The 23,871-nt window shown below is 41.7% G+C and overlaps 1 protein-coding gene across 3 annotated transcripts in view; it reads right to left on the bottom strand.

Moving 5' to 3' along the window:
- Positions 1–23,006, bottom strand: part of CPPED1 (calcineurin like phosphoesterase domain containing 1) — a 48,876-nt gene extending 25,870 nt beyond the window's left edge. The window contains exons 1-3 of one of the 3 annotated variants that reach the window (XM_061350635.1): positions 22,809–22,936; positions 12,647–12,748; positions 12,327–12,545 (exon numbers count right to left, since the gene is read on the bottom strand). In XM_061350635.1, the coding sequence (XP_061206619.1) occupies positions 12,327–12,545; positions 12,647–12,695 (268 nt within the window). In that variant the 5' untranslated portion in view covers positions 12,696–12,748; positions 22,809–22,936. Of the gene's footprint in view, positions 1–12,326; positions 12,546–12,646; positions 12,749–15,092; positions 15,692–22,808 lie in introns of those variants that run through there. The other 2 variants (XM_061350634.1, XM_061350636.1) reach the window with 2 other exon arrangements.
- Between the last annotated feature and the right edge of the window lie 865 nt (positions 23,007–23,871).

The following is a 23,871-nucleotide window of genomic DNA, read 5'->3' as shown; positions in this document are numbered from 1 at the left end:
AAGCAGAAATCAGATGGAGAAATGCTGATTTGAAAATCATGTCCCTTAATTGCTGCCTAAATATGAACTCAGAATCCCAATATTTAGCACCTGCTTTTAAAGATCTCAGTTCATACCACTGCCTGTATTACATCAAAAAACAGTCTGTATGGGAGAAAGGACAAGGAACACAATTCTGAGGAGGCACGTGGCCAGCAGTTTTGCTTTTCACATAAAGCAGGTTGTGCTGCCCAAAATTGTAATTAGCTGAATTGAGCTGACATGCTTTATTGAGGCTTTATGGAGGAGTTAGAGTATTAGTGAAATGTGCAGAATTTGTGGGGAAAAAAGCCTGCACTAGAGATGCACACACACACAGAGCACTGCAGGCAGCCATGGGGAGCTGGCTGACAGGTGGGAAGGTCCCAGAAGTGTTGGGACCTGCTGGAAGCAGCAGGCAGAGAGTGGGGCTGCCACATGTGCCTGTGGGCAGGCAGTGGACCAGGATGCTTGAAGCAGATACAGAGAGCAGATAAAGGGAGAGAGAAATAGGAGGAATGCTGAAGCAGACAGTGTACTTGCACCTCCAGCAGTCTCAGTGATTCTGGGACAGGGATGATGATTCCCTCTCAGATTCATCTTTTTACGGGGTACCAGATTTTGTAGGCAGTCTGTACTTTCCCACCCCTCCACACAACACAGCAGGGTTCTCAAGCTCACTGCTTTCTCAAGCTGCAGCAGCTGCCTTGCCCTGCTACTTGGCTACTTCCCCCTGCCCTGCCTCTATATGCTTATAGCAGCCTTTGGCCAGCTGCACAACCGCAGTGACCAGTAAACGACCATTGAGTGAGCTGCTTATAGTTTGGAGACCTCTGTTTTCAGCTTGTCTCTATTTTCAAGGCCTTTCCTGTCACCCCATGTTTAAACTGTTCACAGTAACAACACGTGCCTGGCCTCAAGCTCCAGTTCACACAGCAAGCTCCAGTAACAAGCTGGCAACAAGCCCAGGACCCGGGCACTGCAAAGTCAGCCTAAAGCACACCAGACTGCAGCCAGCAATGACAATACTCCTCTGCCTGCTCCCAGGCAACAACAGCTTCTCACCCGTATGCGACCATTCTATAATGTCCCAGGATGATTAACAATCTCTTGAAAAATTCAAGAGGTCTTGAGCAACGGGAAAGTATGAAATAGCATTCCCAAAGAATCAGGAGTTTGCCATGGGTTTAAATTGATACTTGCCAATTTATACCTGTAACTGGCTGTAACACACCTATGAACAGACTACTGAAAACTGTACCACCTCTCTGCAGAAGATTAGTACACATTACAGTTTGCTTTCCCCATCAACTTCAGCAGCCCTCTTGTTAAGTCCCAAAGGTTATATTACAAATATAAGACTATGTATCTTCCATGTTGCCTCAGCATATGGATCTCTTGGATTAAACAGCAGTTGTTGCTACATTACTATTCTATTTAACATATTTAGATTGTATAGCAAGATACAGACAAAAAAGAAAAAAGAAAAAAAAATAGACACCTCAACTGCAATTTACACATTCAGACTCTAACATAATCTCCTTTAGCTGCAGCCTAACCCCATCCAGCTCCAAAGATGTGCCCCTGCTTTCTGCCTGGAAGTTCTTCTGGCACTTTTTGTTGTGCTCACAGCCTGAAATATACCTTAGACAGCACAGTAAAAATATGAAAATCTTACAATCCAACTATGGCACAGCAGAGAGAGCATGAGAGACAGACTGCAAGCACACCAGCAAGAAAACATTATCAAATGTGCCTGCAGCTCTATAAAGCTGATTGAAACAATCAGATGTTTTAAACTTGTTCCATTTACAAGAGCGATTTATAAAAGCATGTATGTTTTATCATGCTTTAAGGTACCAATATTCTGATCAACTCCATGCTGTTACGCTACCATTGAGAACCATCCACGCTTTGGTTGACATTGGTGGGTCAAACAAAATGTATCCAACTATCCAAAAAGTTGGACAAAATGAAGTTGAGAAGCTGGGTCTACCCAGTAATAGCCTTTATAAACAAATGATTTTGAACATTGTGCAAATTGTTTTGTTGAAGAGTACAGTTAAATTTTTAGTACTGGACTAGTTGATAACTAGCCCCTGCGAACACTTCCATGCAACTGGCATGGCTGGCAATCATCCCCTATGTTTTCTCCTACTGTACCATGCAGACTAGGTCAGCCTTGTTTAAACTCAACAGCTTCAGTTTAATTCTCTCCAACCACCTTCTGTTCATTAAGGTTTAACTAGTGTGTGCCTGAGAATCAAAAAATAAAAAATAATACCATTTTTACTGCAGTGTAGTCATAATAATGATAAGATTTTAAATGTATGTCTGCATATGTATGAATGAAAGAACACAAGAAGTTAATGAGACCTTGTTTTTAGCCTGGATACAAAATTCATATTGTGTTCATATACATTCCACAAAGCTACTGTCCTTCCTCACAGACCCCATTACTACAACATTGCAACCACTTAAAATAATACTGAGTATCTTAGGAAGGCCACAAGTATTCCCAATATTATAGGACACAGGAAAATACCACTGTAAGAACTGCGTGTATCAGTTAGATGTAATACATGAAATTTGTTTTCTATGCAACAGCCCCCTGGAACCAGGTGCACCCATTTCAAGGCCACTGCTGAAGACTAAAACGGCACAAAGCAGTGCTAACTCCAGCAAACAGGAGAACAGCTCCTTGCAGCTTCCCTCTCCACTTCCCCACACCCTCTGCCTTAGAGGAGGCGGAATGCAGCCCAAGCAGTTCAAGAGGGCTCAGAAATGTAAGTTAAAAAAAAAAATTAAAAAAGTAGTAAAAGTGTCCAAAATGAGTAAGACCACAAACACTTTTATCAACTATGAGGTGAATTAAAAAAAATCTGTAAAAAAAGCGCCTCACACCATTAGATGTTGCGAATGAATAAGAAAGCATGAGCAACTGCTTATCAAACTAGTATGCACTAGTGATCAAACTAGCATGCGAGATGGACAACTGATTCTGAAAGAAAGGGAAGTATATGCAGATTAATTAAAAAGGAAGAAGTACCACCATAATTGACTCACTAGGCATGTCAGAAAGGCAGGCAAAAGAATTCTTGCACTGGAATTCAGTTTATTTCAAATACAAGGGCCTAGTTTCCTGCCATCACTTACATGGCTGTCTAGATGGATTTGTTCTTTGAAAATGGACATTAAAAAAAACCAACCAAACAACAAAACTTTAAAATAGCAGATGCAAGTGGGCATCCTCCTCCTCCCTACCTCTCAAAACAAAGGAATTCTGAATTAGAGCATAACGTTTCTGGTTCTGACCTGTCAGGTGCTGCTTCCACTCACCTTAGCAGGGACAAAAGCTCCTTCACCAGAGTTAAATGCTTCAGAAATGTGTTATAAGTAACAGTTTGAAAGCCTTTAATTACATAATTTAATGATTTAAAACAAAGGCAGAAGAAAAATTTCACTACTTGGCCTTAACTGACTGAAAAGGTTGATGTTGGATTGTACAGCACTGAATGGCCTGGCCAGGAAACGTTTAGTAGAGCTTAACGGCTTCACTTAACCAAAGAATTAGTACAAGTATTCACAGTGCACTTTGAGTGCCAGAATACTCAATTCTAGTGATTTTCATTTCTAATTACACACACACACATAAATGAATCTAGAATGAAACTAGCACACTGCTAACAGATCAAGTTCTAGCAGGATTTTTCATTATACACATTATTAGACAAGTCTCGTTTCATTTAGTCTCTAAACAACTACATTTTACTACAGTCAAAGCTAACGAAAGTTTGTAGGAGACTTGCGGTCTTGTTCTTTACCTGTGTAAGCAGAACAACTACTGAAAATGAATTATGGGATGTACCTTCAGACAGGTGTTTAAAGGACTTTACCAAAGTCTATGAAGTTACTGACAGCAGTAGGATTATTAAAAAACAATAATAAAAAATGCAGATAAACAAATTCCTCCAAAGGAATTCAGTCACAAAACCAGCTGCTAGATTCTCAGCTTCACAAGTCAGTGCTTCTCCATGGCATCTGCAGGGTGAGCTTGGCTGCAAACAGCTGTATTCTCTGCTGTTGTTACAAAAGGTGTTGAAATGAAGAAGCTGTTTGCTGGATACCAATCTGTATTTGAGGTATGGGATAAAGAAGGAAGCACAATGATTCATGTTAAACTGAACCAGGAAAGTCAGGCAAGAAAGGAATTCGCTCTCTGTTTGGAGGAAGCTAATCTTTGGAACAAACAGCAAGTCTGTTGATCTTGTAAATCAGGATGAGAGAAAAGGTCAGCCACCAAGAGTGGGATTCTGCTACAGACCACCCAAAAGGGGCAGAGTACATTCAAGTGTTCTATAAGTAAGTTAAAAAGTCTATAGATTGCAGACCTTGGCTCTTGTGGGAGACTAACCTCCCTGACATCTGCTGACTGCAGTCCAGGAGGGAGTCTGGGACAACCTCTTGACACAGATGGCCCACCACCCAGAGGCCACTCTCCTCATCCTACTAGTTGCAAACACAGAAATGCTAAGGGATCTGTTAATTCCTGTTAATCTCAGTTAATCTCTGTTAATCCCTTGGTTGTAGCAGCCACCAAAGTGCAGCTCAAGATTCTGAGGGGAGCAAGGCAGAAAGCAGATTTGGGCGTTAGGACAGCAGACTAGCTTATTCAAGGAACTAGTATACAGAATTCTGTGGGATGCAGCTCTGAAAGGCAGAACCAGTTTGAGAGAGTTGACAAGCTTGGATGTGTACCCAATGGGACACATTAAAGAGTACTGAGAGTTGGCTGGTGCCATCATGAGGTATCTCTCTCCCAACATCCAAAGGCTGTGGAGTTTTAGCATGTTGCAGTCTAGATGAGTGAACTAGGTGGGTGAAAAACTTGCTGGACTGTTGGACTCACAGAGTATTGGTTAATGGAACAATATGGGAAGTTGTCATAAAATTATTACTACAGGAGGTTCCAGCTTGATATATCTAAAACCAACGAACACAAAAAAAAACAAACAACAAAACAACCACAAACCCAACAAAAAAAAAACCCTCAAACACTTCTAGAAATAAATTTCTAGAGTTTTAGAAAACTGCAATGAAACAAAGACACCCAATCAACAGCAGTTTGCATTTTGCAGATTCCCATTTTTGACATACTATGTGCTGGTACACTAACTTAATGCACATAATGTCCTGGGTTTAGCAGCAGCAGTCATTTTTCTCTTTCTTGGTATCTGGTGCAGTGCTGTGTTTTGACTTTCAGGCTGGGAACAGAGCTGATAACGATGTTTTGGTTTGGCCAAGGACTTTGTGAGACTCATGCTCTGCCAGGGAGGAGGGGAAGCCGGGAGGAAGCAGAGACAGGACACCTGACCCAAACTGACCAAAGAGGTATTCCATACCACAGCACGTCATGCCCAGGAGGGAACTGGGAGTTAGCCAGAAGGGCTAGGTGGACAGCAGGGTTGGAGGAGGGATCGGTTGGTGCTTGGTCGGGCTGGGGGGGCGAGTTATCGGTCACCTGGTGATGAGGTGGTGTATTCTCTTCCCTTATTATTTCCTTTATCATTATTGGTGGTAGCAGTAGTGATTTGTGTTATCCCTTAGTTACTAAACTGTTCTTACCTCAACCCATGGGAGTTGCATTCTTTCTGATTCTCCTCTCCATCCTTCCAGGAGTAGGGGAAGGGCAAGAAGGGGGGGAGTGGGTAAACAAGCTGTCTGACTGGGTTCAAACAGCGACAGTTCTTTTTGGTGCCCAACGTGGGGCACGAGGGGTTGAGATAACAACAGATCTGACTGGATTGATAATCACTCGTCACAATGCTGATTTATTGGCTCTCAGAGTTGTTCCTCTTGATCTCACTGCTTCAGAACGTAGTAGCTTACTTAGAGCCGGTATTTGCTGTGTTAGTGTTTATCAAGTGTGGGGCTTGGGCTAAGGTTTTTGTCTCACTGTACTTTATGGCAATGACTTGTAATACAGGTGGGCTCCAGCAGCAGGGTGGGACGGACGTGGCCGTGGACTGGTCCCTGGCCGTCCAGCTGCTCCTCACCGTCCTGGCCCTCGCCTCCGTCTGCGTGAGGCTGCGGGGAGCCGAGGGGGAATGGCCCCGGGAGCTGGCAGCTGCTGAAGCGGCCCGGGAGAGCGGCCCCGGGGACCAAACGGCGGCGGGAGCGGGGCCGGAGGCCGGCAGGGACCGGCTGCCGGTGGAGGAGGTTGGGGCGGGCGAGGAGAAGGAGGCGGCTGCCGAGCAGCGGGAGAAGGCGGCGGAGAAGGCGGCGGAGAAGCCGAGCCCCGAAGAGGAGCCGAGCCCCGTGACGGCCGAGATCATTCCCCAGAAGCTGCCCGCTGAGCCCCAGGAGGACGCAGGAGACCCCACAGCATTTCCCAGCAAAGCAGAGGAGGAAGATCTGGACTCAGGAAAAGAGAAGCTGGTGGTGGGAGAGCCGGCAAGCACAGCAGCTACACCAGCCCCAGTGGCAAGTACAGCAGCATCGTTTGAGAGTTCCGAAGGTTTTGGATGGCCTTTGGGTATCATTGGGACCTGCCTGCTGATTGTGACGGGGATCAGCATGTTGGCACACACACAGAGTGTGTTTTACCCACCACCACTCTGTCTGATCTCAAAAGTTAAGCAGAGTCGAGTTTAGGTCTTGTCTGGGGTTAGACGACAATATGGAAAGACCAAGAGGTTTCCCCCAAGGCTGCACAATCATGCGTGGCAGGGCATGTGGGACAGTATGGGCAAGTATCTAGTCCACTGAGCCCCTCCAGTGCTTTGGAAGCACTGGAGATGGAAGGCAGCTGTATGGAGTCCCCAGCTACAAGCTGCAGAAACTGCTGAAGGGGACAGTGAATTATTTTGAGCCTGGTGGGCCCATGACCCTTAAGGCCATCAGAGCAGAGATGCAACACAGAGATGGACTCATGATTGAGGGGTGGACTTAGCAATGGACACTACTGCCCAGGTTATTCACAAGTGTGAACACTGCACACAGCCTCTCATGCTCTGAAAGACTGTTACAAGAGATGGAGCCTGACATTACGGACCAGATGGACTCAGCAGCTTTATAGAGACTGGCCCATGCACTACGATGAGAGTGCACTTAGATAAGAATGATGGTATATTGAAAATGTAGGATCTGAGTATGATGTGAATGGTATGGAATAAGGGGTGGATAATGTCTTGGGTTTAGCAGTAGCAGTCATTTTTCTCTTTCTTGGTAGCTGGTGCAGTGCTGTGTTTTGACTTTCGGGCTGGGAACAGAGCTGATAAAAATGATGTTTTGGTTTGGTCAAGGACTTTGTGAGCCTCATGCTCTGCCAGGGAGGAGGGAAGCCAGGAGGAATCAGAGACAGGACACCAGACCCAAACTGACCCAAGAGGTATTCCATACCACAGCACGTCATGCCCAGGAGGTAACGGGGAGTTACCCAGAAAGGCTAAGTGGACTGTAGGGTTGGAGGAGAGATCGGTTGGTGCTTGGTCGGGCTGGGGGGGCGAGTTATCAGTTGCCTGGTGATGAGGTGTTGTATTCTCTTCCCTTGTTATTTCCTTTATCATTATTATTATTTCCTTTATCATTATTATTATTGGTGGTAGCAGTAGTGATCTGTTATACCTTAGTTGCTAAACTGCTCTTACCTCAAACCATGGGAGTTGCATTCTTTCTGATTCTCCTCTCCATCCTTCCAGGAGTAGGGGAAGGGCAAGAAGGGGGGGAGTGGGTGAACAAGCTGTCTGACTGGGTTCAAACCACAACACATACGTCTTCAGCAGTAAGCCTTTCATTATCACGGTGTATCTAGGTGCAAATTTCTAGTTTATAGAAAGTATTTTCAATTGCACTATAAGGTATTGCTTAAAATTCTTGATTATGTACCACAGTATTCGTGCCACCAGGAATAGATACCATATTCTTGATTATGTAATCAAGAAAACTACTGAAAATAATATTCAGAGTACAAACTACTTTTAATCAGCATCTAAATACCAAGATACTGATTACTTTGTTGCTCTAATGACATCTGTAATGGATTCCAAGTGCTGTGCCTGATTGCTTCCCAGCTGATCAGGATTCTGTTCATCACTCCTAGCTGCTGGAATTCTGAGATTTCTTGGAGTTCCTTTGCAAAATACTTCAACATTGCTTCAGCTAAACAGCTACAGCACATGTTCTAAAACAGCCATCATAAATTTTACACTTAATACTCCATGATAAAATGTGTTAAGATCTGGGTTCCCTCCTTCCCATTTCTATTGACAGGCATGGATTATAAAGCAGTATAATCCAACAAACTTGACAGACATTGGCCAAATGAATCTTAAAATACAGCTGAACTTCAGCTGATCATATTTCTCCTCAATAACCACGCTGCAATAGTCACTGTGGCACACTTTCATTAATGCTGATGTTTTCATTTCTAATACAGAGAATATACAAAAGCAATTTTAAAGGCAATTTGAGACATTAAATAAGATATATTCACAACTAGTAAACTTAAATCAATGTCTTGTCTCATGTAACTTCTGATTTTTGACTACTGAAAGTATGAATTTTTAATCCTTCATTTTCCTGAAATAACATGGTAAAGGAACTGACACAGCAATCATTCTTGGAGAGACTCCTCAGCAGAGAAGTCTGAAATGATTCCAGTACCATTCTGCTACAGACACACGGTCTGTAGGTCCAAACATCCTTGGCTAGGAAAGCAAAAAACTTAAATTACTCCAGGAAAATAAATATTACTACTGGTTTTCAATTTTGAAAACATTCCTATATTCAAATTACCTGAAACGCTATTTGCTATAAAAATTCTTGATTCCTTGTTTGCTCTTCTTCATTAATATAATATTGCAGAAAAGGCTTCTTACAATTTCAAATTTTTGTTGTAACAAATAATTTAAGTGTTGACAAATTTCAGTATTACTCTTCTGATTTTGATATGGAACTCTAAAAATTTTCTTAAGAGTTTAATCGGCTGCTGATAGTTTCTTACCACATTGTGTCTCCACCTTAAGTTATAATTGTTTACATGGATTATGTAAAGTATGAAATCTCAAACACAGTATTTATGCTGGAGTTAGTGGAGAGAGACTTGTGCCATATGACACATAGCCATATAAGAGAAGAAATTTAAGAATTCATTCCTCCACGAGAAGGAAGTCACCTCAATCCCTAGAGTTCAGCATGGAATGTCACAAAAAAATGGAGAATGTGACTGCGGTGCTTCAAAAAAAACTTTCACTGCAAGGAATGTGGGAAATTTCTAACATCAGAGGATTTCTACTCTGCTAAAAGAATATGCAGCAAATAAGTTCTTACAAGGCCAACATCTTGGCGTCTTTATGCCAACATCTTGCAATGTCTCATACAGTAACAGCTATGAGCAAGCCAAACCAAAGAACCTACAAGATATTTACTGACAAGATATTTTTAAAACAGGATGTGAGTTGTCTTGTTTTAAAATATCTTTTAAGTTTTCTTTAGCTCTTTCTGTATTTAGAAAAACCTTCTATTCCAGAGGCTAAAGGTAGCAAAAAAAAAAAGGAAAAGGTAGGAAGAAGAGAAAAAGGTAGCAAAAGAAGTCCTTTGAAAATTCTATTGTTTCACATCCAAAAACTACATTCATAGAATTTGAAGTGCTGATCCAAATTCTTTTAAACACGCAGATTTAGATTTATCTTCCACAAAGTATTTTTCTGACTCTAGAATTCCGTCTCCCTTGCTGTATCAAATATCTTCCTACCCTTCTAGGCGACTACCCAAAGAGTGTTAATCCACAGGTATCTGCACCAAAGAGCAATTTACACAAGAAGACAAACAGCTGACTGAAAAAGTGTACTTACATATACAATTGTTAAATTGTACTTGCTTGCTTGCCAACTCATGGCACAGCAAGAGTTTCCCTTAAAACACAAAGGCGATAATGAAATAAATACTTGTTCCAGTGGAATACTCTGAAATTCCTTTTAGTAGTACATTTCCTCAGTACTTTGTATAACTACATGATAATACAAGCTTGCAAAGTATTAACATAATTTTAATCAATAAGAAATTATTAGATGAAATAAATTATGATGGGTTTAACTGAGGTAATCATAGAATGCTTTAGGCTAGAAAAGACCCTTAAGATCATTGAGCAATGACCTCTTGTTCTTTCAGTTTCTGGGAAATTGTGCTAGGAAGCTTTAAATATTTATACAATGCACAGCACATACATCCCATAAGGTAAGTGTTCACAGCAGTACAACCTGTTCAGTTTCTTTTACATGTTTAGTAACAAAATTAATATATGATGATGTCTTGCAAACCTTTGGCAGGTTTGCATTTAAAATATTACTAAAGTGTGAGATGTACCCTGGTAAAACGGACAATAATAACTACAGAGATTCATTACTAGAAAAAACAACATAAAACCTGCCACATGCAATGCTGTTATTTATTGTATCCCACCATTCGGTACCCAGTGGAAGTCAGAAGACTGCTGTCTTGCTGTAGTATGCACTTAACCTCTATCAGTGGAAAAGCCTTATAAACATATTGCTTGAAGTCAATATAGACAAAAGTCTATAAAAGACTTTGCACTGGTTTATGAGCCTTCGAGAAATATTCAGGTAAAATGAAATTAACTTTCTGGGTTAATCAGATCTGTGACTGAAAGATCCTTTTCAGTAAGATGTACTGTACATACTATTTGTCCTGAATTTTCTTCCTCTTACAAGGGATACTGAAGAGAACATAACTGGAACACTTACACAGATTAAAAGTCCTAATTGAAATACTTATTAAAACTCTGATATAGGAATGCCAGATATTTTAGGAAGAGATTATTTTATGATTCTGGGTTAAACCTGCACTTCCAAAATCAACGGATCAAGATTAAATATGTTCGTTTTTACACTTTCAGACTGTATTACTAGAATTGTCTTCTGGTCAAACGAAAGTCTGTAGCCTATAAATAATCATAGAAACACTGAAAAGTTTGGGTTGGAAGGGACCTTGAACAGCATCTCATTTCAACTCCTTGCCCCAGGCAGGGGCACGTTCCCCTAGACTAGATTGCTCCAAGCCCCATCCAACCTGGCCTTGAACACTGGCAGGGATGGGGCAGACACAGCTTTTCTGGGCAACCTGTGCCAGCGCCTCACCACCCCCATAGGGAAGAACTTCCACTTGATATCTAAATCTCCCCTCTGTCAGTTTAAAGCCATTCCCCCTTGTCAACCCCATTGACAAGAATCCCCATTCTCTCATATGGGAATTCTTCCATTCATAGAATCATAGAATAGTTAGGGTTGGAAAGGACCTTAAGATCATCAAGTTCCCATAATGTCAACCAACTTGACAGCTGAGGTTTTAAAATCCACTTTGTAGGACACTTAAAGAATTATTGAAAGGTCTATAACAAGCTCAAAACCTTGCTGTGAAAACCAGAGCTGGGAAGAATCACTCCAGGTGCAAGTGCAGTACAAAGCAGAGCAGAGCAAAATGCATACAGGCCTCCGTATTTCCAAGCTTACTCGGTAGATTGTGCTGTCAGCTACATAGCAGAGGCTGTCTGCAACTCTGCTTCTTACCAAGGCTAAGAAATGGAAGACACTGTGCTTAGACCTGCTTTTCAGAACACCTGTCAACTGGCAACATCGATTTTTCTTTCACTTCCAGGAAGAGTATTTATCTTCCTAAAATAGAGAGTTTTAAAGTTGTAACTGTTAAACTTTGTAACCCACCTTCCTAGTCTGTTGTTCTTCCTCTGACTGTATACAGACACACACTGACCTCCGAGTCCCGCAGCAAGAGGACAGAATGCTAAATCTTGATTTTGCTGATTTCTAGCATTTTAAGAATAAAGTATTGAAGCAGTTGAACTTATTAGAAAGCCAGAGAATTCTGAGCTTAACCCAGTTTAGGTACTCAAAAAGCCATACTAGTTTTTATTCTTGGCACTGCTTTTCCCCAATGGCTAGAGTCCCTGTTAAGTCTTCTAAAAGATATTTGTTTAGAAGAAATTACTTTAATGCATGTTCTTTCAGGCTTCTATTTCAAGGAAAATTTCCTCAGGCCTATTGAAAAGAAAGCAACAAACTAACCAAAGTACACCCCTAAAGTGAATGACACAGGAAGTCAGATGAAGAAATCAGAATAACATCCCAAGAATCATGTACAAAGGCCACATTTTTCCCCAAACACTAAAATGCCAAATCCTATGAAAGAACGTTCTGAAGTCAAGGAAATTAAATGAGTCTTGCTGCCCACCTGAAATACAGAGAAAACCCATTCTGCACTTTTAACTGCCTTACCTGGCATTCCATGGATAAGGTCTCCACACAACACAAAGAACTTGGGTTTAGGATTTAGCTTGTTAATGGCCTGCACTGCTTGCTCTGCTAATTTGGTTTCTTCTCCCCATTCATCATCTCCATTGTTAGTGTCTCCAACTGCCCAAGCTTTCATCAGTCCAAACTGAGGATCTGCTCCTTGGATGAAGTAGAAGGGCCCTTTCCATTGGTACTCATCATCTAAAAAGATAAAAAGAAAAAAAAAAAAAGCAGTTAAGCACTACAGAAACTTATAAAGAGATTGCAACTTTCCATGCACCATTAAATTATCTGCTCTTCACCTAAGTAAGCTGAGGCTGCTTTAATGAAGGTACAGAATTCTGGTGTCATTCATAAAGGACAAATATAAAGGCAGAAGTACAAGATTTTTCTCTAATGGGTAGCTGCAATAAATGAAAGTATATTAATCTAATTAGACTACATGGTAATTACAGACTGATTAAAGGAAAAGTATGTGAAGAATTCAGCAAATAGTGCTGGAAATTACAAGACTATAACATAGCACAAGTGTATAACATTAGACTTTAGCTGATTCTTTTGAGACTCCTATTATTGCTTCTTTAATTAACAAGTTAAAACATACAGAAAACTTTTCATATTTTTTAATTCCAGGAGACTTGTCCATAATTATTAAGAGTCAAATTCTTTTTGTTCTTATATTTTTAGAGAGAAGCTGGATGTAGCACATTCTTAGGAGTTAGAACTGAAGCCACTCAAAACAACCAAGGTCAGCAAACACAAAATCGAGCAACACCAGAACTAGCATCAACCATAAAAATCCTAATTTAGAAGTGCCACAATAGCTCCAAGATCTATGGTAAAAAAGTGAGAACTCAGGAACAAACTTCCACTGGTAGAGTCAGTGTAGAAAGAATTTGTATTGCTGCAAAGGAAGTGTAATATTTAAGAACAGAAGCGCATTAAGAAAAACGTTATCTCAAGACCTGGCAAATAAAGCAACAGTTGGCTACAAATTAAAACCATATACCAGCATCCTGTTTCCTAGACTTAGGTCTCAACTTGGAATTAAAGTACAAACATGAGTACACGGTGGTTTCTCCAGCTGCCTAAATGCATTCATTTGCAGCCAGTTTTGACTGCTGTATTTGGCTTAATACATTTGGTGTTACTGTTTAAAAAAAAACCCAAAAACAGCATTTAAACTGTTAAAAATTCACTAACTGCATCAATCTATAGTTGAATCTAAAAAAGTGATACAGGAAATTATTTCAAATTAAAACATAATCCATAAATATATTCACATATTATGTCAGTCTGGCCTGAAATACAGCTTGAGGCAAAACTATCTTCCAATAACAGTGCATAAGCAAGTATACGTCCAGCACATGGATCTACTTTTGCTTTTCTTTTGAGTGACCTATAACTGGAACTTCTTACTTTGCAAGAAGAGAGGAATATTTCTTTTAAGGAAGGTTAGAAAATAGATGTCATAATTCATCTCTTGCACCATGATATGGACAGGCTGGGTGAAGAAGAAGAAATGTGGACAATCCCTGGATGCTGTTTGTAATTGTCATCTGTTGCTATGGCATCAGATCATTTTGCCAAATGTAAGCTTCTACATTTGACTAAGATAACATTGAATTTCTGAGCAAAATTATTTATAATCTGTTAACACTGTTAATTTATACCAGCATTGCCTCAATCTAAATAATTATCATGTATTTTATGGATAGAAACTTTTAGCCACTCATTAGCTTTTAATTCTGAAATGAAATTAACATTTCCAATTACATAACTTACTTAGAAAAGTTAAATGATCCATCTCTCCAGGAGTTTGCAATAGAAGCCTTATGGAACCAGCTGAATAACACAAAGTAATTTAGGTTTTTATTTTATGCCTTGCATGGCAAAACACGACTGCCATAAAAACCAGCTTACATGTTGCATTAAAGGCACTGGGCAGAGAAATCAACTTACAGTTTTTGTAAGTGGAAAGCTATGGAAAAAAGAGATCAGTAAAGAAAGCTTGTACCTGAAATCCTTTGTGACCTATACAAAATCAAACTGAAAAAAGGAGTTTGAAGGACTGGCACAACCCTCACACTCACTAAATGGAAAGAAAGCTCAAATCCCACACTGGAGATATTCAAGGCCCGCCTGGCCAAGTTCCTGTGTGATGTACTCTAGGTTACCCTGCTCTTGCAGGGGGGTTGGACCAGACGATCTCTTGAGGTCCCTTCCAACCCTTGGGATTCTGTGATTCTGTGAAAATGGCATCTTCCCTTTCCCAGCAACCTAGCAGACAGTATTGATAACCAATGTTGAGCAAAATCTTGTATTGATTAATCTAAAGCCAGTATTTTTTCAGTAAAATATACATTTATCTGTTTATTTTTACAGGAGCTACTTTGAAAAGACAGCTAGTCTTTGTTCTCAAAGGCTGTGTTTCAAATCTGGACATACTGAACTTCCCTTTCTCGAGCCCAAGGGATGGTGTCTGGTGGCCAAAGGCAGTGGGAGGGCCTGAAGCAGGCAAGTAGCTGTCAGGCAGGACTGGACAAGGTCCCAGGTTACGAGGAGCTTCACATGTAATGCTCGATTAGACAGAAGTCTGGCCAGAAGACAATACATTGTCAGGGACCATGCAGAGCTGATGCAGGGTTGCAAAGCCAGACCAGGGGCTGTTCTAATACATGCTTCATGAGTATTTCCCCCGCTGCCTTATACTCATGCCAATAGAGTAGCTCTCTAGATTTACAGTACCTGAATATTTCCAAGACTGTGCACAGATGCTCTGGTTTGAGTGGGTGAGTGATGGTCATGTGAGGCAGAGAGAGAGAGACCAAAAAGATGAATTTGAAAAGAGAAGTTCAGTACACAGAATCAAGAAGTGGCAGAAGAAAGGAGAAACAGAAGATGCAGGGGTGGAGGTGAAGAAGAGTGGGGAGAAAAGGAAAGAGACAGGAGGTGAAGAAAGAAAGGAACTGAAAATGATGCAGAGGTATATGCTATATTCTCCTGTAGGAAAGCAAAAGAGAAAATGAAGAAGGCGAAGCAGGGACAACATAAAAGATCCGGGAATCAGGGCTACATAAGTAACATTTACTCAAAACGCTCATCTAACTAGCTGGCCTTAGATAATTCAGTAACTATTATCAAGTAATTACAAAAAATAACAGTAAGGTTAAATAAGTATTTTCTACCTTTGTCTTGTTATTGGATCACTCCAGCTAGAAACCCTATTTAAAACAAGTAAACCTAGTACTTAAACCAAATTCCACTAGCTTATCCCTTATCAAGTGGTAATTACTGATTTAATTTACTACTTCCTGATTTTTGTTCCCCACAAACCAAAGGAGTAAGTGGGGAAAAAATAAAATATGAACACTCAGTTTAAACTTACAGCTTAATTTTTTGGTTACCAGGAATGTGTTTCAATTACTATAAAGTACTATAAATAAAAGCAGACTATCACAGAATCGTAGAATCATAGAATAGTTAGGGTTGGAAAGGACCTTAAGATCATCTAGTTCCAACGCCCCTCCCATCATGAAATGAGTTGTATTGATACAACAGCAGCACTGGTATAAATCTGCACCTGCCTTAGCTCTTAAAACCGTTCTGTATTCAGCTCAGCTGGGAATTAACTCTTAACTGCCCTCACTGGTCTGTCTGCAGAGGATTTTATGCAAGTACCTGCGCAAAGCCTCCAGCTAAAGTTTACAGGGTTGCAATTAGTGCAATCTGGCTAATTTTGCTTAAACCCCCAGGAGAACGCCTGCACAAGTGCTCTTTCAACAGACCAGAATGGTAAGAGGATTGCAATGTGAAAAGCACCTTCCACTGCCATAGGTGTATGCAAAAGGCTTTTACCTGAATCTTAAATTATATATCAATGGATTCTGTTCAGGTAATCACCAAACACTGTACCCTACTCCTTCCCCTTGCCAGCTGCATGTTAGCTCCCTCAAGCAGAACAGCTACTGTAGGCCGTCCAAATAAACCTCGTCTGCTTAAGCCGTAAGTAAGGCACCACAAAAAAATCTTTTAGCCACTCGTTTGGACTTTACAGTGAATCCTAAGAGTGTTCAGACGAATCACTCTATTGCTACGCTAGGGGAATGCCAAAGTCTAGCAGAAGTTTTATAACAAACAGCATTGGCCACAAGTGGTAGGAGGGGGAACAGCTGGTTTTGCAGTGATTATCTAGTCATAATCCAGGTACTAGATGCTACTCCAAAAGGTTTCAATTAAAAAGCACACACAGTTGCTATCTTACCTTCAAATGTAGCGTGCAACAGCTTTTATGGGAATGTCATCAAAGGCATCCTTCAGCCATTAGATGAGCTATACAGCTGGATTAGACAAAGTGCATGGTAGGTAAAGCAACAGAAGATTAGGATTCAATAAACAATTTTTTGCAGTGCAAACTTGAGCAGAGCTGAGAATGCCTGAAAATTGGCTCTTACACCCTATGAGCAGAGAGGCTGTTTGAAACTCCAATTTACAACAGCAGTAAAACACAAATGCCAGACAAAAGTCAACAGGTTTCTCAGGCAACTGATGTATATACGGTTTCCATTTCTGAAGGACAAATGGTATCTGTGAAGCTGCTCTACACATTAAGCCACACAAAACTCCTATTCCAAATATTTTTTGTTTCCAGGCCTCCTTAAGAGCTGCACAGCTGATCACCACAGAAGTCCAGCTTCAGAACATGTTGTTTGCCTCAGTTTCATTAGCTTCCCACTCTTTTTCTGCTCCCATGCATGCTGAAGTAGAGAGGATCAATGCAATGTATTTTTAGTAGCATAGGCTGAAAAACGGTTCCAGTGTCTAATTTTATCTAAAGATTAATTGTGAAGGGCCAAAGTAGTCAGCAGCAATTCACAAGAGAAAACCTCAGCCATGTATTGTGATCATGTGCAAAAAGACAATTCAAGGACATAGCTGGGTTATGCTAAACGTCACCTTTCTAGAGGACAAAAGCTAATACCATGCTGTGCCTGTATTTCTTCCCCTTTTGCTTGCCTTAATCTCTCCCCTCCTTCAAAGAATCACAAACACACTTATAGAAAGATTGTTCATATAAAGCACTGCAAGCTGGCCTCTGACAGCCACATAACACTGGTGGGATTGCAGTATTTCCCTTGTGGGATTTTTCTGAAAGTACATTGGTTGTCTTTTAACTCTGCAGTCTACAGCATTCCATGGATATAAATCAGTTATGGAAAGCTATTCCTGTCCATAGTCTCTCTATAGACACTATTGTAGCAGAAAAGAATAGACACAGACACACACCTAGTGCTTGCTCAGTATATCTTGAACAGCAATGAATACAAAAATTCCCTCATGCTCATATTGGGTTTGCCAGGGGCATTCACTTCTCTGAAAGATCAGAAAATAGCAGAAATAAGTACATGGTTCCCTGCCCGTAGCTGTCTCTGCTTACAAACCATGACTGTGACTTTTTCTAAGTAACCTTGGTTTATAAGGAACACAACCTTAGTTTTCTAAAGAGGCTACAGGCAGAAGGAAAATGGAATCTTCTCAGTGAAGGCAGTATTTATACACCACAGATAACACAAAAGGCAAAAACCTTTTCCTTGCAATTGTTTTGCAGTTTATCTTTAAAGGTAAACTCTCAGTCCTGGAAGAGTTTGAAAAACAATGAAGGACTTGCACTAAATCTTAATAATCCTTAATAATTCCTTGTTTAATATCAAAGCAATATCAATAACTATGGATTCAAAACCACCATCATTATTGTCTGTATGTCCATTGGATTTCAATCTAATGAAATATGCATTCATTTCAGCTATATTTTCCACGTGTACCTGAGAGACTACAAAGATACCACTATTGGAAGGCGCAATTTTTATGCATCAGAGGAAAAAAAACCAACACAAACCCTCAAAACCAGTACCAACATAAATTTTCCAGAGAGAAAATAAAACCTTTTAAAAGATTAGGTCTTGTATAAATTAGGTGCACTGGACCTAAAGCTACACAGATAACACCAGGAGGAACACTGACAGAAAACAGCTTTTCAAATAACTTAGACTGTTTTGAAAAGATACACTTGTAAACTTCTTAGATAACTATCAAGGTAGCAAATGCCCCCTCAGATAGTTTATTTGTACTGAGGCTACAGAATGCTAAACTCTAGTCATGTCTTTACGCCAGCCCCAGATTTAACATGTAAACTCACTGCAGAAACTTTACAGGCCAGGACTGTAGGTGTGAAAGGGGGTGTCTTGCATAATGACAAGGTGAAGTCACAGAAAGTTGTTCAAAACCCACATAAAAATTTGCCTAATTCATACAAGAACTGGAGACAGCACTGGGAATGGTATATGCTAGCTGGGAAGCATTTCTGATCACTGCTCAAAAATACTACTGTTGAAGAGCTCTAGAACAGTAATCATAATGTGCCAAGATCCTACACTCATGTGAAAGCAAGAAAAAATAAGAAATCAACTGCGGCTGTATTTAATTTCAAAGGAAGGCGAATTATATGTAATTACGATGCTCTTTAAAAGTGCAAAAATCCTTGAAGGCAGCATGGAAACTATTCAAAGACACTATCTCAGAGACTCAGACCATATGCACCACATTTACTGAGAACTTCAGAAAGACCAAAAGGAATCAAGACTGCCTAAACAACATAAACAACAGCCATAAGGACTTTAGTTAGAGTAGGGCAGCATCCTTCAAAAAGCTAAGGCATCCAAATAAAACAGAAAAAGTTTCCTAAACTGGAAGGTTAGATGAAAAAGTCCAAGAAGTATGAGTTTAAAGAAAGAGAACTGGAAATAGCATGAATCTGAAAAATCAAAGCCATTTTTAGAGGAATTAGGAGCAGGTAGCCTGCCAGACACTCATTAAGGCTAATGACATACAAAATGCACCCTGGTGCAGGCACAAGCAGAACAGAAAAACAATGTAAATTTTTGTATCCATGTTTATTGTGAAGGAACTTGTGAAGATCCAACACTAGAATTCTTCCTTACAGGCAGTGCATCAGATCTGTCTCAAGTCAAAATGACAGTAGATGATACAACAAATAGACATGAACAGTAACAAACCACTCAGATCAGGGGGCATCCACAGGAGAAGTCAAAAGTAAAAACCAGCTAGTCCTCTGGGGACTTACCCCTTGCTTAAAACTGTCTTTGCACCAGAAAAGCAGGAAGATAGCCTGTATCACACCTACATTTAAAAGGGTTCCTGAGCAATCTGGTAACTACTGACTGCGAAAGTGGCAACTGTACAGGCAAGTTACTGGAAATTTCACAAAGGCTGCACTTACTGATTCTTCAGAAAGAAGTAATGGACAGCTTTCAAACAGACAAGGAAAAATCACCTGATACCATCCCCAAGAGGTATCCAACAGTTACTTACCAAAGACTCTAAAGGAAACCAAGCTGTCTTGAAATACAAAAGAAAATCCTCGCATGCATAAAAAAGTAGTAAGAAAAAAAATGGACAAAATCCTCACCAGAATCTGTACTGCTCTCCAGATTCAATCCAGTCTTTCACAGCAACAGAACACTGAGGAAGTGAAACTTGCCATTTGGCCTGGTTGTGAAGAACTGGGCAGAGACTTTCTTACACAGAGGCTATTCAAGAAAGCAGATGAACTGCAGTGTAGAAAAGTGCAGGATAGAGCACAGGGAAAAAACACCACCAACTTCATATGAACAAAAATACTTCTAGGAGTATGTCACCTCACCATTCAGTAATGGCACAAAAACAGAGATAGGAAAGGGATAGAGAACACAGCAAAATGAAATACACAAGAAGCAACTAAATAAACTTAAAAACATTTGCAAAAGACCAGCAAGGGAGGGGTAAGAGAGGTACATAAAAACACATGTGGAACTGAGTATGCAATGTTGGTTATCGCCCTCCTGCAGATAAAGATTTTGGAATCATCAGCTAAAATTACCAAAAGAGAGGTTCAAAGACACACTTCTCAACCAATTAAGCTGATGGCACTATCACTGTTAATTTAAAAAAGTGCTCTACAAGCTTACAAGCTTTCACAGTTTCTTTGTGCAACATGATACTTGCATACTTGGGACAAAAACCAAACCGAAAAAATCCAAACATGGCTTCTTGGGTGGTGACAACAGAATTTACCCAAACATTTAGTCCTGTTTCTTCACTAAAATACTAACACACTTAGCAGCAGACATCTGAAGCACAACTTCACATGGATAGAAAAGACAGAAAAAAATATTTAAAAACTAAAGACAGAGCATACAAAGGTTTCTTACCAATGAAATAGGGTATTTATGCACTGTTTTTTACTACACTCCACTAATTACATGAATAACTTAGATCACTAACCTTGACCTTCTGATTCACACATCACATACCAAGAGCAGATTAAAGCAGGTTACAGGTATAAGCTCCACATATGAAAGCAGACTGAACAAATTCCTATTAGGGGATCAGGTGTGGGACAGTGATTTGCAGAAAGGGTAGTAAGGAAAAAAAAAAAGGAAATCAAGCTTTCAGTAGTGACTCTCAAATTTAAAAGAAAACAGTGCCAAGCCATACCAGTGGTAATAAATGTCTTGTGCAGCTACCAGCTTAACAAAAGCACTAAAACTTAAAGACTCAGAAAACCAGCAAAACACAGATAATACTTTCACTTTAAACTGCAATAAAATTTGCCTCAGTTTCATCAGCCCTTAATTCTGGGTTTGGGTTTTTTTTTTACTGATCATTTAGTTACTAGAAGGTTGTGTTGAACTTTATCCTCTTACAAAAGAGCCAAGTAAATTATTGACAAAGAAATAATTTGTGTTCCTGAAGACAGCAGTGTTCCTGAAGATAGCAGCTACACTACCACAGCCTAAAAAGTCACGGACAAGATTAAAACCACCAATTGGTAAGAAAAGTCTTAATTAATATTTAAAGAACACCACACAAGGACACTTGAGGAAAAACACCTGGAAAACAGAGACCCAAATTACATTTTTTTCTTCCATGTTTAAAGCAATTTTTAAGTAGCACTTTGATAAAGCTGGTGTTCAGAAATCGTTACACTGCCATCAAACACTCCTTTTGTTACAATTTCACTATACAGCTGATATAACTAGATGGCTTGTCTGCCATCTGTCCCCTCAACAAATGCTAGGCATTCTGTTCCCAATCCACCACACCATCTGCAATTAATAGGTTGCCAGAATGACTGTATACACATACTTCACATGCTCAGAGTTGATTTTTCTTTATTTGGCAACAAGCAAAGGCAAATATTTCCTATGAAACTCAAGAAAATACCCTTAAATTGTTGGGATTAAATAGGCTTGCCCACCTTACCAAACCATACAATTTGTCAAGAAAACACAAAGACATGAAATACCTTCCATGTGTGGCAATATGAAAAGGTTTCCTAACAGAGATAGTTATGCACTTGAAAAACCTAGGCCCACTGCAGAACCTCCACTGGGAGAACTTTACAAGCACATGAGATACATACATACATTCAACATATTCCTCTCTTGGTCCAGCTGCAAGACAAGAACCAGCAGCCAGCAAGAGGCTGCAGTCTTTGGCTTCGCAGAGGCCTCGATACCTTATCGACCTGGGGGGAGGACAGTCCAGAAGCACATCTCGTACGGAGCCGATTTATACTCCGGCACTACCAGCCAAGGAAGTTTACAGTGCTGTCTCTGCAGAGCTTGGAAGCACCAGGGGAGCAATCAGCTGCTGACCTCCACCCTAAGGGAAGCTGAAGCATCTTGAAGAAACGAGGATCTTACATAGTTGCATCTGTTACGGGACCTGCCTTCCATTTGAGTAACATAAACAATGAGGCAGTTGTACCATGTTAAGTGACCCCTATAGGTACACGTAGTATGGGCTTGGCACCACCAATTTCACGAACGACGGAGATCGGGTTTAGCAACACTGACAAGTATTTTAAAACGAAACCGGTGCTCACTGCTGGCACCTCTACGGCCGCCGGAACGCCGGCCCTGCGGACGGGCGAGACTGCGGGACCAAACGCTTCAACGGGCCTCTGCGCTCCAGCTACCGTGCTGACAAAGTTGGGCACGTCCTGGAGCGCCAAACAGAGCAGGAGGAGAGTAGGGGAGGGACAAGGGGGAGCAGGCTGCCACAGCTCCGCTCTCAACCGAGCCCCCGCCGCCCAGCAGCAGCACGCCCAGTGCCGGCTGCTCTCCCTAGCAGGAAAATCCCCATCACAGGCTTGCTGGAGCCGGCAGAAGGTTCAAGGTCCTGACCCGGTTCCCCCAGGTGTAGGGAGATGTAGGCTGTCCCACACCTCCCGCTCCTCGGCAGTAATCCTCCCCCGGCTCCCGCCAGGGAAATCCGCAGGCCTCCCTTCCGCACGCCCCTCCCGCTCGGCTGCGTTGCGATAACAGCGCCCGCCAGCACTGCAGCCTTATGCTGAGGTTCCGCCCGGCTCTCCCCTTTCGGCGCAGGCACCGAGGCGCGTACCTTGGCGGAAGGCGGTCAAGGTCCTGCCCCGGGCTCTCACAAACACGTCCCGCTCCGCCGCCATCACTCCCGCCCGCTGCCGACAGCCACCTCATAGCCCCGGGCCGCCGAGGGGGCGGCACAGCGTCCGCCGGGGGCGGTGCCTGTATGCGGGCAGGGGGAGCCCCGCGGGGGCCCCGGAGCGGGCAGAAGGAGGTGGCCTGGGCAAGGCGTGCCGCAGAGGGTGGTGGGGCAGCTGTGGGGTGGGGGGAGTAAGGGACCTCTGGGGAGTCTGCCCGCACCGCCGTGTGCCCCAGGGCGGCGAGGCTACGTGGTGGCCGCAGTGTGGGCGGTGGTGAGTGCTTCTGAGTGCGGAGCCTGTCCCAAGGTGCGCTGGTTTTGCATGGGTAATGATAGAAAAAAGGAATAGATTTCCTTCAACTTTTTCGTTAAGCTGTGAACTGATGCAAACCAGTGTCATCTAAAAGCGTTGCCGCCTTTCTCTGTACCCGGAAGGGATCATAGAATCATAAAATCAACAAGGTCAGAAAAGATCTTTATCATCAAGTCTGTCCTTCATCTCAGGACGGTGCCAAGTGGGATGTTCTCCAGGGCAGATTTCTTAGCGTTAGCTGCACCCACAGAGTTAAGACATCACCACCAACTGCTCCTTGAAAGCGAACAACAAAAAAGCTACCTGAAGGAGGTGCAGGCAGTCTCCTCATCCCACCACTTGCTGCCACTAATTCCAGCCCAGCACCTCCTGCTGGGCCCTGCGTTTCCCATGGCTGTGGGGAATCTGGGAAACACAGCCCACTCAACTTCTGTTACTCTCACCAGGCTGCACAGTCATAGAATGGTTTGGGTTGGAATGGAACTTTAGATCATCCAGTTTCATCTCCCTGCCACAGGCAGAGACACCTCAAACTACACCATGTTGCCCAAGGTTCTGTCCAACCTGGCCTTGGAACACTGCCAGGGATAGGGCAACCACAGCTTCTCTGGGCACCCTGTGCCAGCGCCTCAGCACCCTCACAGGGAAGAACTTCTTAAGATCTAACCTGAATCTCCCCTGTTTAAATTT

Source organism: Neopsephotus bourkii, unplaced genomic scaffold, assembly GCF_033783945.1.
Source record: "Neopsephotus bourkii isolate Nb327-2 ecotype Australia unplaced genomic scaffold, CSIRO-AGI_Nbou_v1 NB_533, whole genome shotgun sequence".
Taxonomy (NCBI): domain Eukaryota; kingdom Metazoa; phylum Chordata; class Aves; order Psittaciformes; family Psittacidae; genus Neopsephotus; species Neopsephotus bourkii.
The sequence above is the reverse complement of the archived record's forward strand: the minus strand, read 5'-3'. Positions and strand labels throughout refer to the sequence as shown.